The sequence below is a fragment of the Propithecus coquereli genome, unplaced genomic scaffold (assembly GCF_000956105.1).
Source record: "Propithecus coquereli isolate 6110/MARCELLA unplaced genomic scaffold, Pcoq_1.0 Scaffold11, whole genome shotgun sequence".
Taxonomy (NCBI): domain Eukaryota; kingdom Metazoa; phylum Chordata; class Mammalia; order Primates; family Indriidae; genus Propithecus; species Propithecus coquereli.
Genome location: NW_012134969.1, coordinates 4,740,358 through 4,759,001, shown reverse-complemented (window position 1 = coordinate 4,759,001; position 18,644 = coordinate 4,740,358). Strand labels below are relative to the sequence as shown.

General features: G+C 39.7%; 1 protein-coding gene across 3 annotated transcripts in view; it reads left to right on the top strand.

Moving 5' to 3' along the window:
* Window positions 1–5,216: 5,216 nt before the first annotated feature.
* Window positions 5,217–18,644, top strand: part of EPSTI1 (epithelial stromal interaction 1 (breast)) — a 123,676-nt gene continuing 110,248 nt past the window's right edge. For all 3 annotated transcript variants that reach the window (XM_012648812.1, XM_012648804.1, XM_012648819.1), the window contains exon 1: window positions 5,217–5,431. In XM_012648812.1, the coding sequence (XP_012504266.1) occupies window positions 5,253–5,431 (179 nt within the window). In that variant the 5' untranslated portion in view covers window positions 5,217–5,252. The remainder of the gene's footprint in view (window positions 5,432–18,644) is intronic.

Genomic DNA, 18,644 nt, shown 5'->3' with positions numbered 1-18,644 from the left:
CTGCTCTTTCTCCTGCACCACACATCTCTTACATACCCGGTGATATTTATACAGGACTGTGAAGCTCAAAAAAGTTGGCTTAGAATTAAAACATCAGAACAATGAGGAATTCCCTGAGTAACAGTATTTTTTAGAAAATGCACAGTTGGGTAAAAAATGGACAATGCTTTGGAAAGTTTCTGTTTGATTCATTCATCACAGATGAAGAAACCCTTCAGGGGATTTCTCTGCCGGTTTCAGTGACAGTCTATAGGAGTTTCCCCAAAAGTAAGGGGAATCCCTTCCACCCCTGCAGCAGCAGAGATCTGTGACAGCTACTACACAGGGTTAGAATCCAGAGATGACAGCTGCTAGCTGGTCCTCTCTGGTTTGAATTTACAAACAAGAAAATTCAGCCACTACCTGAGGACAGAAAATACCATATCATTTAAAGCACATCTTGACATTCCTCATTTCCCCAAGTGACAGTTTGTATTGTCATCAGAAAAACAGAGAGAACAACTGTATACCTTTCCATGCTTAAGTAAAATTCTTTGTGCTACACGATAAAGCTTACTCTTTTAACATTGTTAAAGAAAAGACATTTTAACCCAAATTTAGCATGTTTGCTATTCACGAAATCATGACAAGTTGTATAAAGCACTATCATTGTAGGAATTATTTGATCATATATAATTCTAGGGGTAAATATTGGTGTGTTAAGGTTTTTATTAATGTTGATACTGATAGGTTTAGAAACTCTGACAAAATTATTTTGGTTTTGGAAAATAATACAAAGCTGCTCATTGGGAAAATTATAAGTGAAAAACATTACAAATTCTGAATTTTGTCACAAGAGATATTTTGTAGAGATTGTCTTCCAAAATGTAAAAAGCTAGGCTTGGACTCAGAAGACCTAAATTCGAATTGTGACCCTGCCACTGATTTGTACACAATGCTGGGAAGTCATTTGATTTCTTTCTGTCTCCTTATGCTTTAAATGAAGTAGTTAGATGATCTTAAACATGAAGCTAGAATGACAAGGTTCTGTCTGTTCACCACTGCAGCTCCAGGGGCTAATACAGTGAGTGATGTATGCTTATTCATTCAATAAATACTTCTTGAATGAATTTACGGTGACTTACAATCACAGCATTCCACCATTCTATGGTAGAATTTGAAGAATTTCTAAAAAATATGAAATTGTCACAATACAAATGTGCTCAAACACACACATACTAAAAATGAAGAGATGCCAAATATTAGGAGAGTTTTACATAACTCCTTTATTAGAAGAGAAAAAAAAAATGTTAAGGTAACTGTTGTCCTAAATCTATTGGATTAATCTGACTTCCCACTAAAGAATCAAATTTGAAGAAGTTTTTAAACTTTTCACAAACTAAGCTTTTTTGCTGAGATACTTTATGACAAGAAAAAGCTTAGAGTTTATGTATCTAAATATTTATACACACTAATGATGGAGTAATCTAAGGCAACTAATTTACAAATCAGATATACATTTCCTTGGACGATAAAGACACACTTGGACACGTTAACAGCAAAACAAAGTCGTGAAGATTATTCTTGATTTAATATTCTCTTAAAGCTCATGGGGCTGGTTAACATTGCCCGTTGTAGTCCTGAATTTCCATTCCTCAACAGTGCCTCATTTTACATTTTCCTTTGCACTTTTCGAATCTTCCTTTTCTTTTCCCTCAGCTTCCCTCTTCCCCAACCAAAATGTCTTTTGCTCAGATTAAACTCATTTACATAAAGGAATGAATAAATGATTAGTTCCCAGAGGCAGTTACATTATAAAAGAAAACCATTTCCTAAATGAATCTCTAATTGGCCAAATTCCAGGTAATCTAACAATCTCACTAGATTTCAGGTCTTTCCCGTGTCCCTTAAAACATATTCCTAGGTAATTGTCTGGTACAGTGGTTTTCAAACTTTTAAAGCTGTGGAATTCTTGCTTCAAATTAAATTAGGCAGCAGTCCAGCACATAGAAGAAATAAGGGGTGCTAAACGTATATCACTGAAGCAGGGATGGGGGTGCAGAACCCTCCCCACTCACCTCTGCCTCTCTCTACCGTCCATCTTTACAGAGGCAGGCACCCCAGAACCCACGCTGGTAAAAGGACAGCCCATATTCTAACCCAAACACACACACATAAGGTGAGAGAATGGGTGATACACAAATACACATTTGAAATGTCTTGATTTTGCCCCCAGCTTTCTAGATCGCCTTAGCTCAGCTCTGTATTTCTTACTTAGATTATAATAACCTGGCTCTTAATCTATCTCTCAGATTTTAATCTCTTCATCTTTCGATCTCCCTTTCGCATTGCTAAGAGCTAACTTTCTTTCCCCAACAGATATTATTACATAACTGCCCTATTGAAAAACCTTTGTGCCTTCCACGTTGCCTACAGCAGTGGTTCCCAAAGGGTGCCCATGGGACTGGCAGTGTTGGTATCACCTGCAGACTTGTTAGAAATGCAAATCCTGGGGCCTTACCCAAGACCTACTGAATCAGAGACTCTAGGGTTGGGGCCTAGAAATTTGTTTCAACACACTCTCCAGGTGGTTCCTTTTTCTTTCTTTTTTCTCTTCTCTTCTCTTTCTCTTTCTCTCTTTCTTTCTTTCCTTTTCTTTTCTTTTCCCTGCAGCTGCTAACTAACAGAGACCTCCAAGTGGTTCTGATGCTCACTGAAATTTGAGACCCCCTGGCCTACTCCACAGAGCCTTGGGATGGGACAGAAAGCCTGACTTCCTTTCCTACCATATCCTTTGCACTACCTTCCCCTCTCCTGTCCCACCAAATGCATTTGCCCACCCTTTATTTTCATTCTTTTATTAGCTATCAAACCTACATTTGTCATTCTGTTCTGAGCACCAATAATGTAAACAAGACAGTCCAGCTCCTAAGTGGCTCACTGACCTGGGGCTGGGATGCTCCAGCCACATGGCATCACCTGGAATTAGGTACACATCATGTCATGTTAAGCCACATGCCTCTGACATAGTCTCCTTCTTCCTGGTGAATTCCTGTGTCTTTTGTGGCTCATTCTCAGATGTCCCTCTTCCTGAAATACTCAGAGGGCTAATCCCTAGTTTCCCTGTGGGCTCATGGCTCCACACATCCACCTGTCATTGCATTTATTTGCATTTGTTTACCTGCCTCCTAGAATACACTTATCTTTGTATAGCCAGCATTGTGACCGTGGTGATCAACAAGGCACACATCAGAATCATCTGAGAGCTTTTTAAAAATATGAATGCCAGAGCTCACCCCTAGACCTGCAGAAACAGTCTTGCAAATCCATATTTTTAGAAGTCCCCACACTATTGGAATCACTGCCCAATGTCCTACACAGAGCAGGTGCAGAATGCCTGGCCAGTTGCTTAGCAAGGCTGCCTGGAGAATCCTGTCTATGTCGGCTTGCTTCTGCAGCCTTGTGGGTTTTGTTTTTTGTTTTCTACTCTTTTGATTTCACTTTCCATTTCCTCTAACTCAAAAGTATCTGCATTGGTAACAACCAAACAGCAGTCATTACTGATAAAAGGCAATGTTTTGTTTAGAAGATCTTAAGTTATGGACTTCATCTGATGTTGTAAGGTTAATACATTGTTCGCAGTTTCAAACACACAGCAGTAACCTCAAATTAGAGTTACCTTTGTAGGTGTGGTAAAATTCGGGTGTGAAATCATCTGGTCCGGGACTTTTCTTTTTTGGAATATTTTTTATTGCTGTTTCAATTTCAGTCCTTGATGTTGGTCTGTTCAGGAACTCCATTTCTTCCTGGTTGAGCCTAGGGAGGCTGTGTGTTTCTAAAAATTTGTCCATTTCCTCCACATTTTCCAGTTTGTGTGCCTAAAGGTTTTTGTAATATTCATAAATTATATCTTGAATCTCCACGGCATCGGTTGTAACTTCTCATGAAAATTTTTGCATGCTACAAATCCGATAAAGGGCTGATAACTAGAATCTACTTAGAATTCAGGAAAATCAACAAGAAAAAATCAAACAACCCTATCAAAAAGTGGGCAAAGGACATGAACAGAAACTTTTCAAAAGAAGACAGAATAATGGCCAAACAACATATGAAAAAATGCCCAACATCTCTAATCACCAGGGAAATGCAAATCAAAACCACAATGAGATATCACTTATCTCCAGTGAGACTGGCCTTTATCAAAAAGTCCCCAAACAATAAATGTTGGCGTGGATGCGGAGAGATAGGAACACTCATACGCTGCTGGTGGGACTGCAAACTAGTGCAACCTCTGCGGAAAGCAAGATGGAGATACCTTAAAGAGATACAAGTAGAGCTACCATTTGATCCAGCAATCCCATTACTGGGCATCTACCCAAAAGAACAAAAGTCGCTCTATGAAAAAGACACCTGCACCCGAATGTTTATAGCAGCACAATTCACAATTGCAAAGATGTGGAAACAACCCAAGTGCCCGTCAATACATGAGTGGATTAATCAAATGTGGTATATGTATACCATGGAGTACTATTCAGCTTTAAGAAACGATGGTGCTATAGCACCTTTTGTATTCTCCTGGATAGAGCTGGAACGCATTCTACTAAGTGAAGTATCCCAAGAATGGAAAAACAAGCACCACATGGAGTCATCATCAAATTGGTATTAACTGATCAACACATAAGTGCACATATAAGAATAACATTTATTGGATGTTAGGCAGGGGCGAGGGGGGAGGGGGAGGAGGGGACGGGTATTTGCATACACAAAGAGTGCTATGCGCACTATCCAGGGGATGGACACGCTTGAAGCTCGGACTTGTGGGGGACGGGGGGCAAGGGCAACATACGTAACCTAAACATCTGTACCCCCATAATATGCTGAAATAAAAAAAAAATTAGTTACCTGTGAAACAATTCCTAAGGTATCTTTCAGGATTCTAGTCACCTTGCGGCTCCTCGCTCACAAAGTGTCCGTGGCTGATCACAGCTGTCTACCCTTATTACCCTCTAAGGTGCGTGTGAGACCTTAAACTGACTCACCTGTTGCCGGCCAAGCCAGCTTAACTCCACATCCTGGGCGGGCGCCGCCGAGCTGTGAACCTGGGCCGCGGTCCGAGGGCGCTTCAGAGGAGAAAGAATGGGGAAGTTCCCGGGGCAGGCGCATCTGCAACCTATAGCAAGAAATCGAAACTCAGCTGTTAAAACCGCTGCCCCTGCTCTTCGCGATCGCATCTCGAGACCCGGCTGCAGCCCGGACTCCGTGGGCTCTGAAGCATGTACACTCGCAGCAGGGTGCTGGGCTCCGGGCTCAGCGCCTCCTCTTCCTCCCGCCCGGCCCAGGACCCCTATGGGCGGCGCGGGGGGCTGGGCCCGCTGCCAGGCGAGAGACCCGGGTCGGAGGCAGCCCCCAACGGCCCTTCTCGGGAGAGCACAGAGCACGCGCGCCACATGCAGTAAGTAACAACCTGTCTTGGTGGTGGGAGCTCAGGCCCCAAACACACTCACAGGCATCTTCTTGGTCTTTGGAGTTTGAAACCACAGGGACTCCTTAACATGGATTTTGACAGATGAAGGCTTATTCGCCTATATAAAACCACCCATAAATTGCCTTATTAATGGAGCCTGCTAGTTTGCAGGTCTTCCCTACATATTCAAAGTCCCATTCCTTTCAAGGAATTCTTTTCAAACTATTTATTTATTTATTGAGACAGTCTTGCCCTGTCACCCCGGCTAGAGTGCAGTGGTGTCATCATGGCTCACTGCAACCTCAAACTCTTAGGCTCAAGTGATCCTCCTGCCTCAGTTTCCCAAGCAGCTGGGACTTACTTGCTTACTTACTTATTTATTTATTTATTTTTAAATAGAGTTGGGTCTCGCTCTTGCTCAAGGTAGCCTCAAACTCCTGGCAGTAAGCAATCCTCCCGTCCTGGCCTCTCAAGAGTGCTAGGATTACAGGCATGAGCCACCATGCCCAGCCCTTTTGAAACTATGAATACTTTCCTGGTCCTTGTAACTGGCTACAGTTGAAAGATATGGGCGTGGAGAAATCGCCTAGGCATCTTCCTGATTTTCCAGGTATCTCCAGAACTTATACTCCAACTAGTATGGAAATAAGTTTTCCCTTACTGTTAAAAAAAAAAAAAAATGGTGCCCTAAATGGAAGCACTACATCGAATGCCAGGGTAAGGGCCAAGGCAAAATGTGATATGGGGTAGAAGATCCGAATGCTGCCTCTAGCTAGGAGCAAGCCTGGATCCCAACAAGACTGCCAGAGAGACCGGCCTCTTAGGACCAGAGGAGTGGAGCTGAGAGTCAGGAGGTGAGAGACTGGAATGCCTCTTGTTCTGGCTTGGACATGTGCCCTCTGCAGGAACAGATAGGTAGCATCTATTCCTGATCTTTGGTTCAGGGACTACAGTTGGTATCTTGGAAACATTTATTATGCAGAGTGTTAGTGAGACTTTCTTTCCACCCCATGGAATGAACTGCTTTGACGCAACTGTGTGATTTGTAACGACATTACTACTTTCGAAGTGCTGCCTCTGTGAATTGGAACTATCCAAATGGTTTTATTTTCAGTTTCCCCTTTTTCATCAACTTCTAGTTACATGAAAGACAAATGCTGGTTGCTAAGAAACAGTATATAACCTTATGACTCATAAACGGATCTTCTTTCATCCCTTAACTTTTGAAAGTACTAGGCCTTTAATATTATTCAGCTTAAAGTTACCCTTAGATGGGGCAGATGATCTGGAAATCTATTAGAGATTGCAGCATTTCTCTCCTCCTCAGAGTAATTGATGTCTTGCCACAATAGAAGAAGCTCATTAATTTAAAGTAATCTACATATCTATATGTGGTAGCATTTAATAGTAACAAAGGTCATGGACATATGGTCTCACATCCATGAGTGGTTAATGATAATTACCATTTACATGGCCTTTCCCTCCCATTACAGCATTCACTTAGCTATTACCATTTATTCGTAAGCTCATATCATCTCATAAGCATTGCAGCTGCATCTATCTATTTTCTTACTTGATTGTAATTACACAAGAATCCTGTTGGACCAAATTACTCAGAAAGTGCAGTTTTCTGATTAGTTATCCAGGCCTCAATATCCTAAAGATGCCACTACATACTATTCTGTGATTCCTAAGAAGATTTGCAAATAAATGATTAAAAAATACCTTAAAGAGTTCAGTTATCTCTCAGAGAGTTCTTTCTTTTCATGTGAACCAGTTGCAGTAAGCAGAGAATTATAAAATGCATTCCCTTTTAGGCAATTAATGTCTAAGGTCCTGTTTGGACCTCTCTGAACTCTTCTTACATCCCCATTGGTCACTTATATCCACTTTCTCATTGTTTCCTTTAATGGAAGTAGAAAACCAAGGAGAATGGATGGCAAATAGCATCTCAGTGAAATTAACACAAAAATTAAGGTTTTATTTATTTTTGGGATATAAATTACAAGCATTTTGATGGAAAATTAAAAAAAGACAGGATAAAATTAAGTGCTTTAATAGTAAAGCTTCATTTGTTCACTCACTGTATACATCCTTCCATTAATCTCTTTGGGCAGTCCCAGTGTGGGGATTAGGAACATGGGCTTGATGCCAGGAAGATTTGGGTCCAAATTCTGATTATTGCTGTTACTTACTCTCTGAACAAGATGCTTAGCTACTTTATGCCTCAGTTTCCTCATTCCTTAAAATGAGACAATACCAACCTCAGGGACTTTTTTAAGCATGCGTATATGCATAAAACATAACTTTATGCCCAGTAAAACAAATATCCAGTAAATATTGGGTGCTAATAGCCTTGAATTCGTGTAGCCAATGTTTATTGACCACGTACTCTGTCATCCTTAAGTGTCTGAGCCTTGTTAAATTACACTGATTTAAAACACCTGCTTACATATAAACAAAATACACTGGTAAAAATATATGGCAACCTCTTAACATATTACATGATTCCAAGGACCTCTGATAGACTTTCAGGCAAGGTTGAGTTTTTGATGGAATTTGAATTTATTACAAGTATTTACTAGTTCATGTTGGCTTTCCTATTAATTTTTAGTTGGTGATTTTTATCTTGTCCCTAAATATCATGAGAGATCTGCATAGATTTAAAGAGAAACTTTTTAAATCTATTTAAAATCTACTTCTTTATCCTTCCTTCCTTTCAATATTTTGCTTGTTTGTAAATATCTCTTATATCACATCTAGATAAGCATAAGACAAAGGCATGGATTTGCCTAGTTTTACCCACTTTTGGGCAATAGGCTCTTGTCTGTAATATTAATGGTAATATAGGGTTCATGTCACATTCAGATACTTGTCTATAACCATACCTGGTCCTTGAGCTTAATGTTGTTTGAAGGAAATAAAAAGTATTTTGAAAATGAACCTATAATGTAGAATTTTATTATCTAGTTAAATTTAACATAATTTATATACAAATTCAGTTTACTTTAACATATTTGTGGCCTACTTCATCCTGAGTACTGTAGACTTAAATGAGCAATAATAACAGCAAGCCCTTATATAGTGCTTACTATGTAAAAGTGCATTATGTATATTAACGCTTTCAATTCTTACAACAACCTTGTAATATGAGAGGATCTCTAGTTTAGAATAATTAATTAAAAACAGGAACAAATAACCAACAAAAAAGCTTTTATGAAACTTGCTGTCTAATTGATGGGGCAGACATTTATCAGATAATTACATGAATAAATCTTTATGTGTGCTACAAAGGAAAGCCAGGGCCTTGAGCTAGTTTTAGGAATAGGAAAATCTTTCCCAAGAGGTGATATTTGAGCTGCATTCTACAGGATAATTAGTTGTGTGGTTTTCCTGACAATGAATATGTCATTCCTGTACCAACTAACTCTGACACCAACTGGGTGTCCGACAATTCCTTTCAATATTGACACTAATTACCCAGGGTTAATGCAGACTCCAGACTCCACAAATTAAGAGCTCAGTCCTACAAGACTGCCTGCCCCTACTTCAGACATCAGCCACCAGCTACAAATGGGGTCCCCAGGCTACCTTCACTTCTGCCCAGAAGACTACAAATTGGGGGGTTCCCATGACTTCTCCCCCTCCTCAGTTTTGATAATTCACTAGACTAACTCTTAGTACTCATGGAAACCACTATACTGAACATCAGTTTTATTATAAAGGATACAACTCAAGCAGTCAAATGGAAGAGATGCATAAGGCATCTCTTGGGGGAAAAGGAGTGGGGGTGGGGGTGGGTGTGAAGAACTTCCATACCCTCTCTGGGTGGGTGCCTCAATGTGTTCACCAACTTGGAAGACCCCCAACCTAGAGGCTCAAGAGCTTTTACTGAGGCTTTATTATGTAGGCATGATTGATTAAATCATTGGCCATTGGTGATTCAACTCGATCTCCAGCCCCTCTTCTCTTTCCAGAGATTGGGGTAGGGCTGAAAGTTTTAATCCTCTAATCACATAATAGTTTTTCTAGGGATCAGTCTCCATCCTGAAGCTATCTAGGGACTCCTGTCAACAGTCATCCCATTAGCATCCAGAAGACACATCACTTAGGGGATCCCAAGGATTTGGGAGCTCTGTGCCAGAAACCAGGGACAATGACCAAATTTATTTTTTATTATACCACAGGAGTTTAAATGGCCCTTGTGCATCCAGAGAAACTTGTTGTTTAGATCTTCTTCAAAAGAACTCGTTGTCTGGAACATTGATAACTGACAGCTCCAGCTGCCACCCTTGGAATCCATTACACCCTTTGCTCTGAGTGCTTGCTTACACTGTGCCCTTCCCAGCCAAAGTGTGAGCATTCCAGGGCACTGGTGCCAGCCCATTCCTGGCCCATGTGGCACTCTTCTATTGGGCAACTTTTGCTGGAAGATTTCCCCATATTCCTATCCAAGATTTTCTCAGAACCATATAGCAGTCTGAGGTTCTACCTGCTCAATCCTCCTTCCTGTTGTCCTTTCATAGTATGAAAGTCATCAGAATCAAAACAAAGTAACTTGTGTCAAACTGACAAATGGAGCTGGGGCCATGAAGGGAGGATTCTCAAGCACATATGCCTGACAACAAGAACTATCGCAAAAGGCTCAGCAAAAACCATGACCTTGCACAAAGGCCACACTGCAACCTTACACAAAAAATACTTCTGCAAGGACATCTGCCCAGCAACTACGTGTCTAACCTTGGACTGATGCCACCCTTGTTATTGATTCTTGTAACCAAGGATAATTGTCTCAAAACAACTAATGTAACCCTTCTCACTTTTCCTTTAAAAATCCTGGTCTTTCTTTACCTCCCTGAATGTGCCCACCGTATTCCCACTGCGTTGCTCAATCATGAATGAAAATCATTTTCTTCTAGAAAGCCTCTCTGTTATTTAGGTTGTGAGGACCAGTATCAGACCTGCTCTTGTTCCCAAGGCTTTCCCTGCCGACCCTTGCCCCCTCCTCCTTTATCCTTCACAGACATTCTCCCTAATAGATCTTTTGCATGTCTAACCCCATCTTGGTGTCAGCTCCTGGAGAACACAAACTGACGCTGTCTCTAAGACTCTTCATACTCCAACCACAACAGCTTAGACACTCATGTCCATTGTTGGCATGCTATTTATGCACATTGGGGAAACCTATGATTTTCTTATTTCTTCTCTTGGGGCCCAGGGGACATTCCTTGGTTGGTTGGTTGGTTTTGAGACTTAGTCTCACTCTGTTACCTGAGCTAGAGTGCAATGGCATCATCATAGCTCACTGCAACCTCAAACCCCTGTGCTCAGGTGATCCTACTGCCTCAGGGTCCCAAGTATCTGGGACTCTAGGTACATACCACCATGCCCAGCTAATTTTTTACAGAGACACTATGTCGCTTACTATGTTGCTCAGGTTAGTCTTGAACTCCTGACCTCAAGCGATCCTCCTTCCTTGGCCTCCCAAAGTGCTGAGATTACAGGCATGAGCTACTGTACCCGGCCCCCTGATTTCCTTAATCCGACGTGAGTGCTTCTCACCAGCTAGTTATACTCAGAGGAAGGAAATAACCCTTGTAACTGACACTTTTTCTTCCCTTCATCCTCAAACTCTCAAGGGAAATAAAGGGAGAGAATAAAGGATGGCCTGGAAAGGGTACTTATTAATTAATGGCCAATCCTGATTTTTTTCTTTTCTCCTTAAAGAGCACTGTGTCACATTTTGTAAATATACTATGGAATATAAGGTAAGATATATTATAGCCATTAAGTTGTAGTGTTACATTTTTATAAACATCACTATTTAATGTGTATATTTTGAAACCCTGAAGTATGGTTTCTTATGTCTAAGACAGAACTTAATTCATTCTTGACTCTCATTATTTGCATCTGAACCAGCCACATAAAATATTAAATTAAGGGCAAGTTTTCGCAAATATATTAGCGCCTATAAGAACTGCTTTCACTATTTCTTCCTCACTGCAATGCTCCAGATTTTAATTTCCTCTCTCCATATGATTATGAGAAAATACTCTTCTGCCTATAGATGCTAAACGACATGAAAGCATCAGGCTATAACCCCTCCCTGCAGATGGAGAAGTGAATAATGCTGACATTCTTCTTAGCGCTATGAAATAATAGTACACTGGAAGAGAAGAGCTGTGATTGGTTGTAATGAGTAATCTTCTTGAGTAATTTTCTCAGTATAGATATTCATTAGGGGATTATTTGACTCAATCTCTAGGCAAGTTTCATAAGCATTCAGAAAGTTTATAAAGCAACAGATAGTAGTTAACTCTTTTTTTTTTTTTTTTTGAGACAGAGTCTCACTCTGTTGCCCAGGATAGAGTGCGGTGGCGTCAGCCTAGCTCACAGCAACCTCAGACTCCTGGGTTCAAGTGATCCTTCTGCCTCAGCCTCCCAAGTAGCTGGGACTACAGGCATGTGCCACCATGCCCAGCTAATTTTTTAATATATATATATATTTTTTAGTTGTCCAGATCATTTCTTTCTATTTTTTAGTAGAGACGGGGTCTCTCTCTTGCTCAGGCTGGTCTCGAACTCCTGACCTTGAGCGATCCACCCGCCTCGGCCTCCCAGAGTGCTAGCATTACAGGCGTGAGCCACCGCGCCTGGCCAGTAGTTAACTCTTAATAATATGGCCTAATGAGCTGGGTAGGTATCTCAGTGATTACCAGATTCTTATACGTAACTAATCAATAGAGCTCTGCTTGTTTGACTTATATTTGACTAGAGAAATGTGATAAAGGATTGCAATACTGTTGTGGCATAAAGTAAACTAGTTGTGACCTGTAATAGTTAAACTGGCTACCCATGAGAGACTAAAATCAAAATAACAATCAGTAGCTCACATATGTTGAACGATTAACCATGTGCTAACCTTGTGTTAAGCATGTCATGTACATTACTGACTTTTCACAGTAAACCCTTTGCCACCTTACAGATGAGAAAACTGAGTCTTGAAAGATTAAGTGGTTTCCTAAGGTCTTCTGCTTTTAAGTCACAGAACTAACATTTAAACCTGTCTATCTACTGAAGTCTGGATTCTGAATAGGATGTGGAGCAGAAGGAGGGAGTGATGCTACAGCTAGCTAAGGTCCTATCAGTTTTATAGTCACACCAGGAAAAGAAAAATTCTATAGGCTACAGATAGTGGTAATATAGAAATAGTAACGTGACTTTTATTTACAGCTGTAGGAGAGAAAAGATTTCTTTCCTTACCTATCCTCTAGGTTCATGGCTGAGATCCCTATAATAAAAGATAGAGTAACAAGAGAAAAACATATAAATTGATTTAATATAAGTTTTACATGACATTGGAGCCTTTAGAAATGAAGACCTAAAGAAACAGGGAAAACTCTTTTTATGCTTAGATTTGATCAAGAGTTAGTGGCCAGGCATGGTGGCTCTTGCCTGTAATCCCAGCACTTTGAGAGGCTGAGGTGGGAGGATCCCTTGAGGCCAGGAGTTCAAGACCAGCCTGGGCAATAAATAGCAAGACCCCTGTCTCTACCAAAACAAAAAAGAAAGAGAGAGAGAAAAAAAAAAAAAAAACAGTCTAAGTATATAATTGGTCAAAATGTGGTACAATCTAATGTAAATAAACTAATTTTTAATGGGGAAACTTACCAAGGCCTGTTTGTTCAAATTCTTCTTTATGTCTCCATTCCTTTCCTCTAGGTATAGGGAGGATCCCTATGAAATGAGGATCTTATGATCTATTAATACTTTAGAGGAAAGTCAGAGAATTTTTATATGCCTGCTTCAGGGGTGAATGATGGGAGAAGATCAAAGAGACCTTCTTGTTTCTGCTGTTTCATCAAATGCCAAAGTGCCATACTTCGGAATGGTGTGTCCTGAACCCCATTATAGCTTTAAAGTGATTTAGATAGCGAAGTAGTTTGTAAGAGCCAAGTTTCTGTGGGGATCCCCTTTTCTTTGCTGCTTCTCATGAAGGAAAGCTTGGTTGCCTTGTGTTGGAGCAGTTCTTTCACTGTCACTGTGCAACCTTAATAACATAGTAATGTCCAGTGATTGGATTTCAGACTTCCGACCATAGCCTACAGTGAGCCATTCATTTGACGACATGACCTAATGCATGCATGAGTATATATTAGGGCATTTATAACTGAAAAAAAAAATTCACAAAACAATTTTTACCCTGACTATATGTGATGTACTCTGATATTTTCTGTTTCTGGTTCGTTAAAAATCCATTGCATTGATTTCACAACCCATTAGTAGGTTACCACCTACAGTTTGAACAGCACAGTTAGTTCTATGCATGGCAGAAAAGATTGTGAGAGTGGATGAAAGGAAAAGACATTTTGATTTGATTAGATCAAATTTACCTTCCTGTTTGTGCAGGAGGGTAGAAATTATGGTCCTGTTCAGAATGAATTTCCAACTTTTCTGCACTGGATTCCACTCCTCAGTATGGTATGCATTTGCGGTTTGCCGAATCTTAGGGAGCAATCATTTTTGTTCAAATACAATATCATCAAAAATGAATGGGAATTTCTCAAAAAAGTTTTTGACAGCTGAAACAGTGAAACAATAAATCAACAGGATGATGAAAGCTTGAAAACACATAATACCTATAATAATCAGTAGAAGCATAGCAGAAATGAGAAAAAAGAAACAGTTCAATTACACAGTAAGGTTACTTACTTCAAAGTCAGTAGAGTGCTGTAAGGTTATACATATTGTTAAGGTTAATTGCATCCATTCAGAATGTATTTGAATCTGAAACAAAAGCGTAAGAGGAAAAAACAATCAAAGGGAAGAAGACCGCATTTGAAGGATCTGTTCTGTATCAGAGAATCAGCTCCGTGATGGTTCCTTTGTTCTGTAATGTTTGTAATTCCCCTCCCCAAATATGAAGACTTAAAAGGCAATCCATTAAAGTCCTGTAGAAAAATTGGACATTTACCATCATTAAAACTCAAGGCCTAGTATTGCCCGATGTTTGTTTTACTATGGTGCTGGTGAGAGAAGAAACCTCTGCTACCTAACCTTGTAAGAAAATCTGAGCCTCTGCTTTAAGAAATATTTATTTTAAGTATTTCTTCATTTAAAAATCTTTGGACTATTTACCCCCGATTGTAAAAGTAAAGTCATATCTGCTTGTTATAAAAATGCAAGTATTACAAAAATAGTATAGAATGTGAAAGTCCCCTGAGAGTCTGACCCTTAGAAATAAACACTTCAAAGATTTTGGTGCAAAGAAAATCTTTATTTTTAAAGTATAGATTCTGCTCTTTGACTCTTCATGCCAAGTGGAAAATCTTAGAGCCATTATGCCCTTTTCTACTTCTAATGGAGGGTGACAGGCATTCTTTTTCTAATCTTTATTTTACAATGTGATCGCTCTCTGTCATATAGACAGATACTGTTTTTTCCACATTGGTTTATTATTGTACAAGGAAACAACCCTTCTTCTCATGGTGGAATCTTGGATAATCTATATAGTACCCTTTCCAAAAGTAACCTAATCTAATCATGAAGAAATAATAATTTCCTTAAATCCAGTTTGCAAGGAATTCTATAAGACAACAACAACCCAGGTAAAACTTACCCTGGGCCGGGTGTGATGGCTCATGCCTGTAATCCTAGCACTCTGGGAAGCCAAGGTGGGCAGATCCTTTGAGCTAAGGAGTTCAAGACCAGCCTGAGCAAGAGCGAGACCATGTCTCTAATAAAAAAAATAGAAAGAAATTAGCTGGACAACTAAAAACATATATAGAAAAAATTAGCTGGGCATTGTGGCACATGCCTGTAGTCCCAGCTAATCGGGAGGCTGAGGCAGGAGGATTGCTTGAGCCTAGGAGTTTGAGGTTGCTGTGAGCTAGGCTGATGCCACAGCACTCTAGCCTGGGCAACAGAGTGAGACTCTGTCTCAAAAAAAAAAAAAAAGAAAGACAGTTTACCTGGACTCTTCAAAACTGCCAGTCATGAAAGAAAGACAAATGTCAAGGAGATTGTCCTAGATTATAGGACTGAGGCAAAAATCTCAATCAATGGAAGCTTATTAAGCCAAGATTTTGAGGACACACCTGGGGAAAAACACGATCTGCATATTGCGGGGCGGGGAGCGGGGTTGGGGTTTGTGGAGTAAAGGAAGCATCAATTATGTAGATATCCCTGGGTAGGTGGAAGAAATGTCTGCTTCTGTCTTGTCTCTAGCTCTGTTACCTGTAAGATAAACTTGTAGAATCAGATAGGCTTTAGTTTTAGGTGTTAGACATAGGTACAAATTTGCATGTCCTTGCTTATGGGAGGTTAGCAAGAAATTTCCTTAATGAATGATTTGTGGGGCCAGCTCTTCACCGGCACCTGAGATTGTGATTTTCTTTTTACAGAGTCTACAGAGATGTGTCAAACAACAGGAATGTGTAATCCATAATTGTATCTGGGATGAGGAAGGGTAGGAAGGTATATTAAAATTGGAACAATTTGGAAATTTGAATATAGACTGTTAGGCAATATTATATTAATATGTATTAAAACAATACGATAATGTTACTATGTTTAAGTAGGAGACCATCATTGTTTCTAACCGAGACGTGTTGAAATAGTTAGGGGTGATATAATCTGACCCTGCCGTTTACTTTCATGTGGTTCAGAAAAAAAACAGAGGAGACAGAAAAAGCAACTGTGAAAAAACATTAACAATTGGTAAATACAGGTACATAGTATATAGGTCTGTATTTTACTAATATTTTAATTTTTTTCATTAGACTTGAAATTTTTTCAATAAATAATTGAGGAAAAAGTAATTTTAGGTAATATCCTAAAGCTCATTATGCCTTCTACTTCTGTTTTTCCTTTTCTCTTTTGGAACCCGAAGAATTTAAAAGAAGCTTTGTCATGGAGCTGTATACTTAAGATTTATGCAGTTTATTGCAGGTATATTATACCTCAATAAATAATTTAACGAAAAAAGCCTGGGCTTAGGACCATGCTACCATTTATAGGGAAAAAATATTTACTAATCTTTAAAGAGAACTTTTTATCAATACCACTTTGTTTCATGCAGTGGTTCTTGTCATTCCTGGGACACAAAAGAATCGGGAGCCAGGATATAGACATTAGAGGCAACAGTCAAAACTGGGGATGTAAAAAAAAAACAAATTAGTAAACTTATATTAGTAAACATATATATTTGTGAAAGAAAATACAGCAAAGGGATTCAGTCACAGCATTAAAAAAAGGAGATGTACTAGTGATTCAGGGCTAGGTTCTACTGCATATAATATAGGTGTCATATCTGCTGTATATAGTTATTATAATTAAATAAAATAAATGTCCCCTGCAGGTGTGTTAGGCACATATGGCTTTGTTTACTTCTCTCCTATAAAACAAATCTGAAGGTAGGTAGTCTAGGGCTGATCTAGCACAAATAATAGGAAACTATAATAGAACACTTGTTGTTTTCTGGCATGGTTCTAAGCACTTTATATAATATCTGTATGCTATGAGGTAGAAAGTTGTTATCCTTTGTTACCAGTGAAAAAAGTAGAAAAACTAATTTTCTCAAAGTTGTAAAGTTAGGAAGTAACAAAATCGGAGTTTGAAGCGAGGCAGTTTGCCAATAGACTACCACTAACGTGGTGGTTTTGTGGTCACACAGCACCAGACTGGTTCTGTCTTTCTGCTTTGCCATTCCTGATGCATGCCTTCCATACTCAAGTTGCCTCATTGATCAATATAGCTGCTTCATCACCAGCTACCAGTTCAGCCTTCCACGAAGGAGGAAGGCAACAAAATAGCTTTTTCTACCTGTCTGTCTCCATTTAAAGGAGTTTTCCTAGAAACCCCTCTCAATGGCTTCCACTTCCTTCTCAGTTTCTCAAACTTAATCACATGGTTGCATCTAGCTATAGAGAAGGTTAGGGACTGTAGTCTTGTCATTGGGCATTGTCAATCCGAATAACACAGGAGTGCTATTATTAAGGAAGAAGTGAGAGTGAATATTGAGTAGGGCTGGAATCTCTTCTAGTTAAAGAACTGAGGAAAGTCAACATAAGATTGGAAAAAATCATATGATTAAACTGTCTCTGGGATTTTGGAAATGCAAATGTATATCAAAGAAAGAAAAACTTAAATGTAGTTTACATTCCTATTCAGAGCGGTACCCAACCTTTTTGGCACCAGGGATCGGTTTCATGGAAGACAATTTTTCCATGGACTGGGGTGGGGTGGGGCTGGTTTCGGGATGATTCAAGTGCATTACATTTATTGTGCAGTCAAACCTCTCTGCTAATGATAATCTGTATTTGCAGCTGTTCCCCAGCCTCAGCTCCACCTCAGATCACCAGCCATTAGATTCTCATAAGGATCACACAACCCAGATCCTTTGCATGCACAGTTTATAGTAGGGTTCATGCTCCTATGAGAATCTGATGCCACCCATGATCTGACAGGAGGCAGGGCTTATGCGCAGTGCAAGCAATGGGAGGGCTGTAAATACAGACGAAGCTTCACTGGCTCTCTTGCTGCTCACCTCCTCCTGTGCAGCCTGCTTCCTAACAGGCTGAGGACCGGTACTGGTCTGCAGCCCGGGGATTGGCGACCACAGTTTTAGAGGACTACTAGAGTTTTCTTCTGGATAATGCTCTGTTAAAAGCTGTGAGCATTGTACATCTTGGAGGATTATTTATAATAGTAAACAATTGAAACAACTAAAATGGGTTGAGTGGTTATATTATGACGCATCCATGTCATGAGATACTATGTAGCCATTTAGTATTAAGCATGTTGCATACACAATTACATTGGGAAAACCACTTCTAAATGAAAGCAAGATATACAACTATAGTTAAAATATTGCAACTGTGTAATATGTATAACACATAGATGGAATGGAAATCCACCCAAGTAAAATTATAATTGTAATTTTGGGGGGATTGTGAATGACTTTTAAAAACATAATTTTCTGTATTTTCTTCTATGGGTATGTTAGAAAGAAATTAGCTGGACAACTAAAAACATATATAGAAAAAATTAGCTGGGCATTGTGGCACATGCCTGTAGTCCCAGCTAATCGGGAGGCTGAGGCAGGAGGATTGCTTGAGCCTAGGAGTTTGAGGTTGCTGTGAGCTAGGCTGATGCCACAGCCCTCTAGCCTGGGCAACAGAGTGAGACTCTGTCTCAAAAA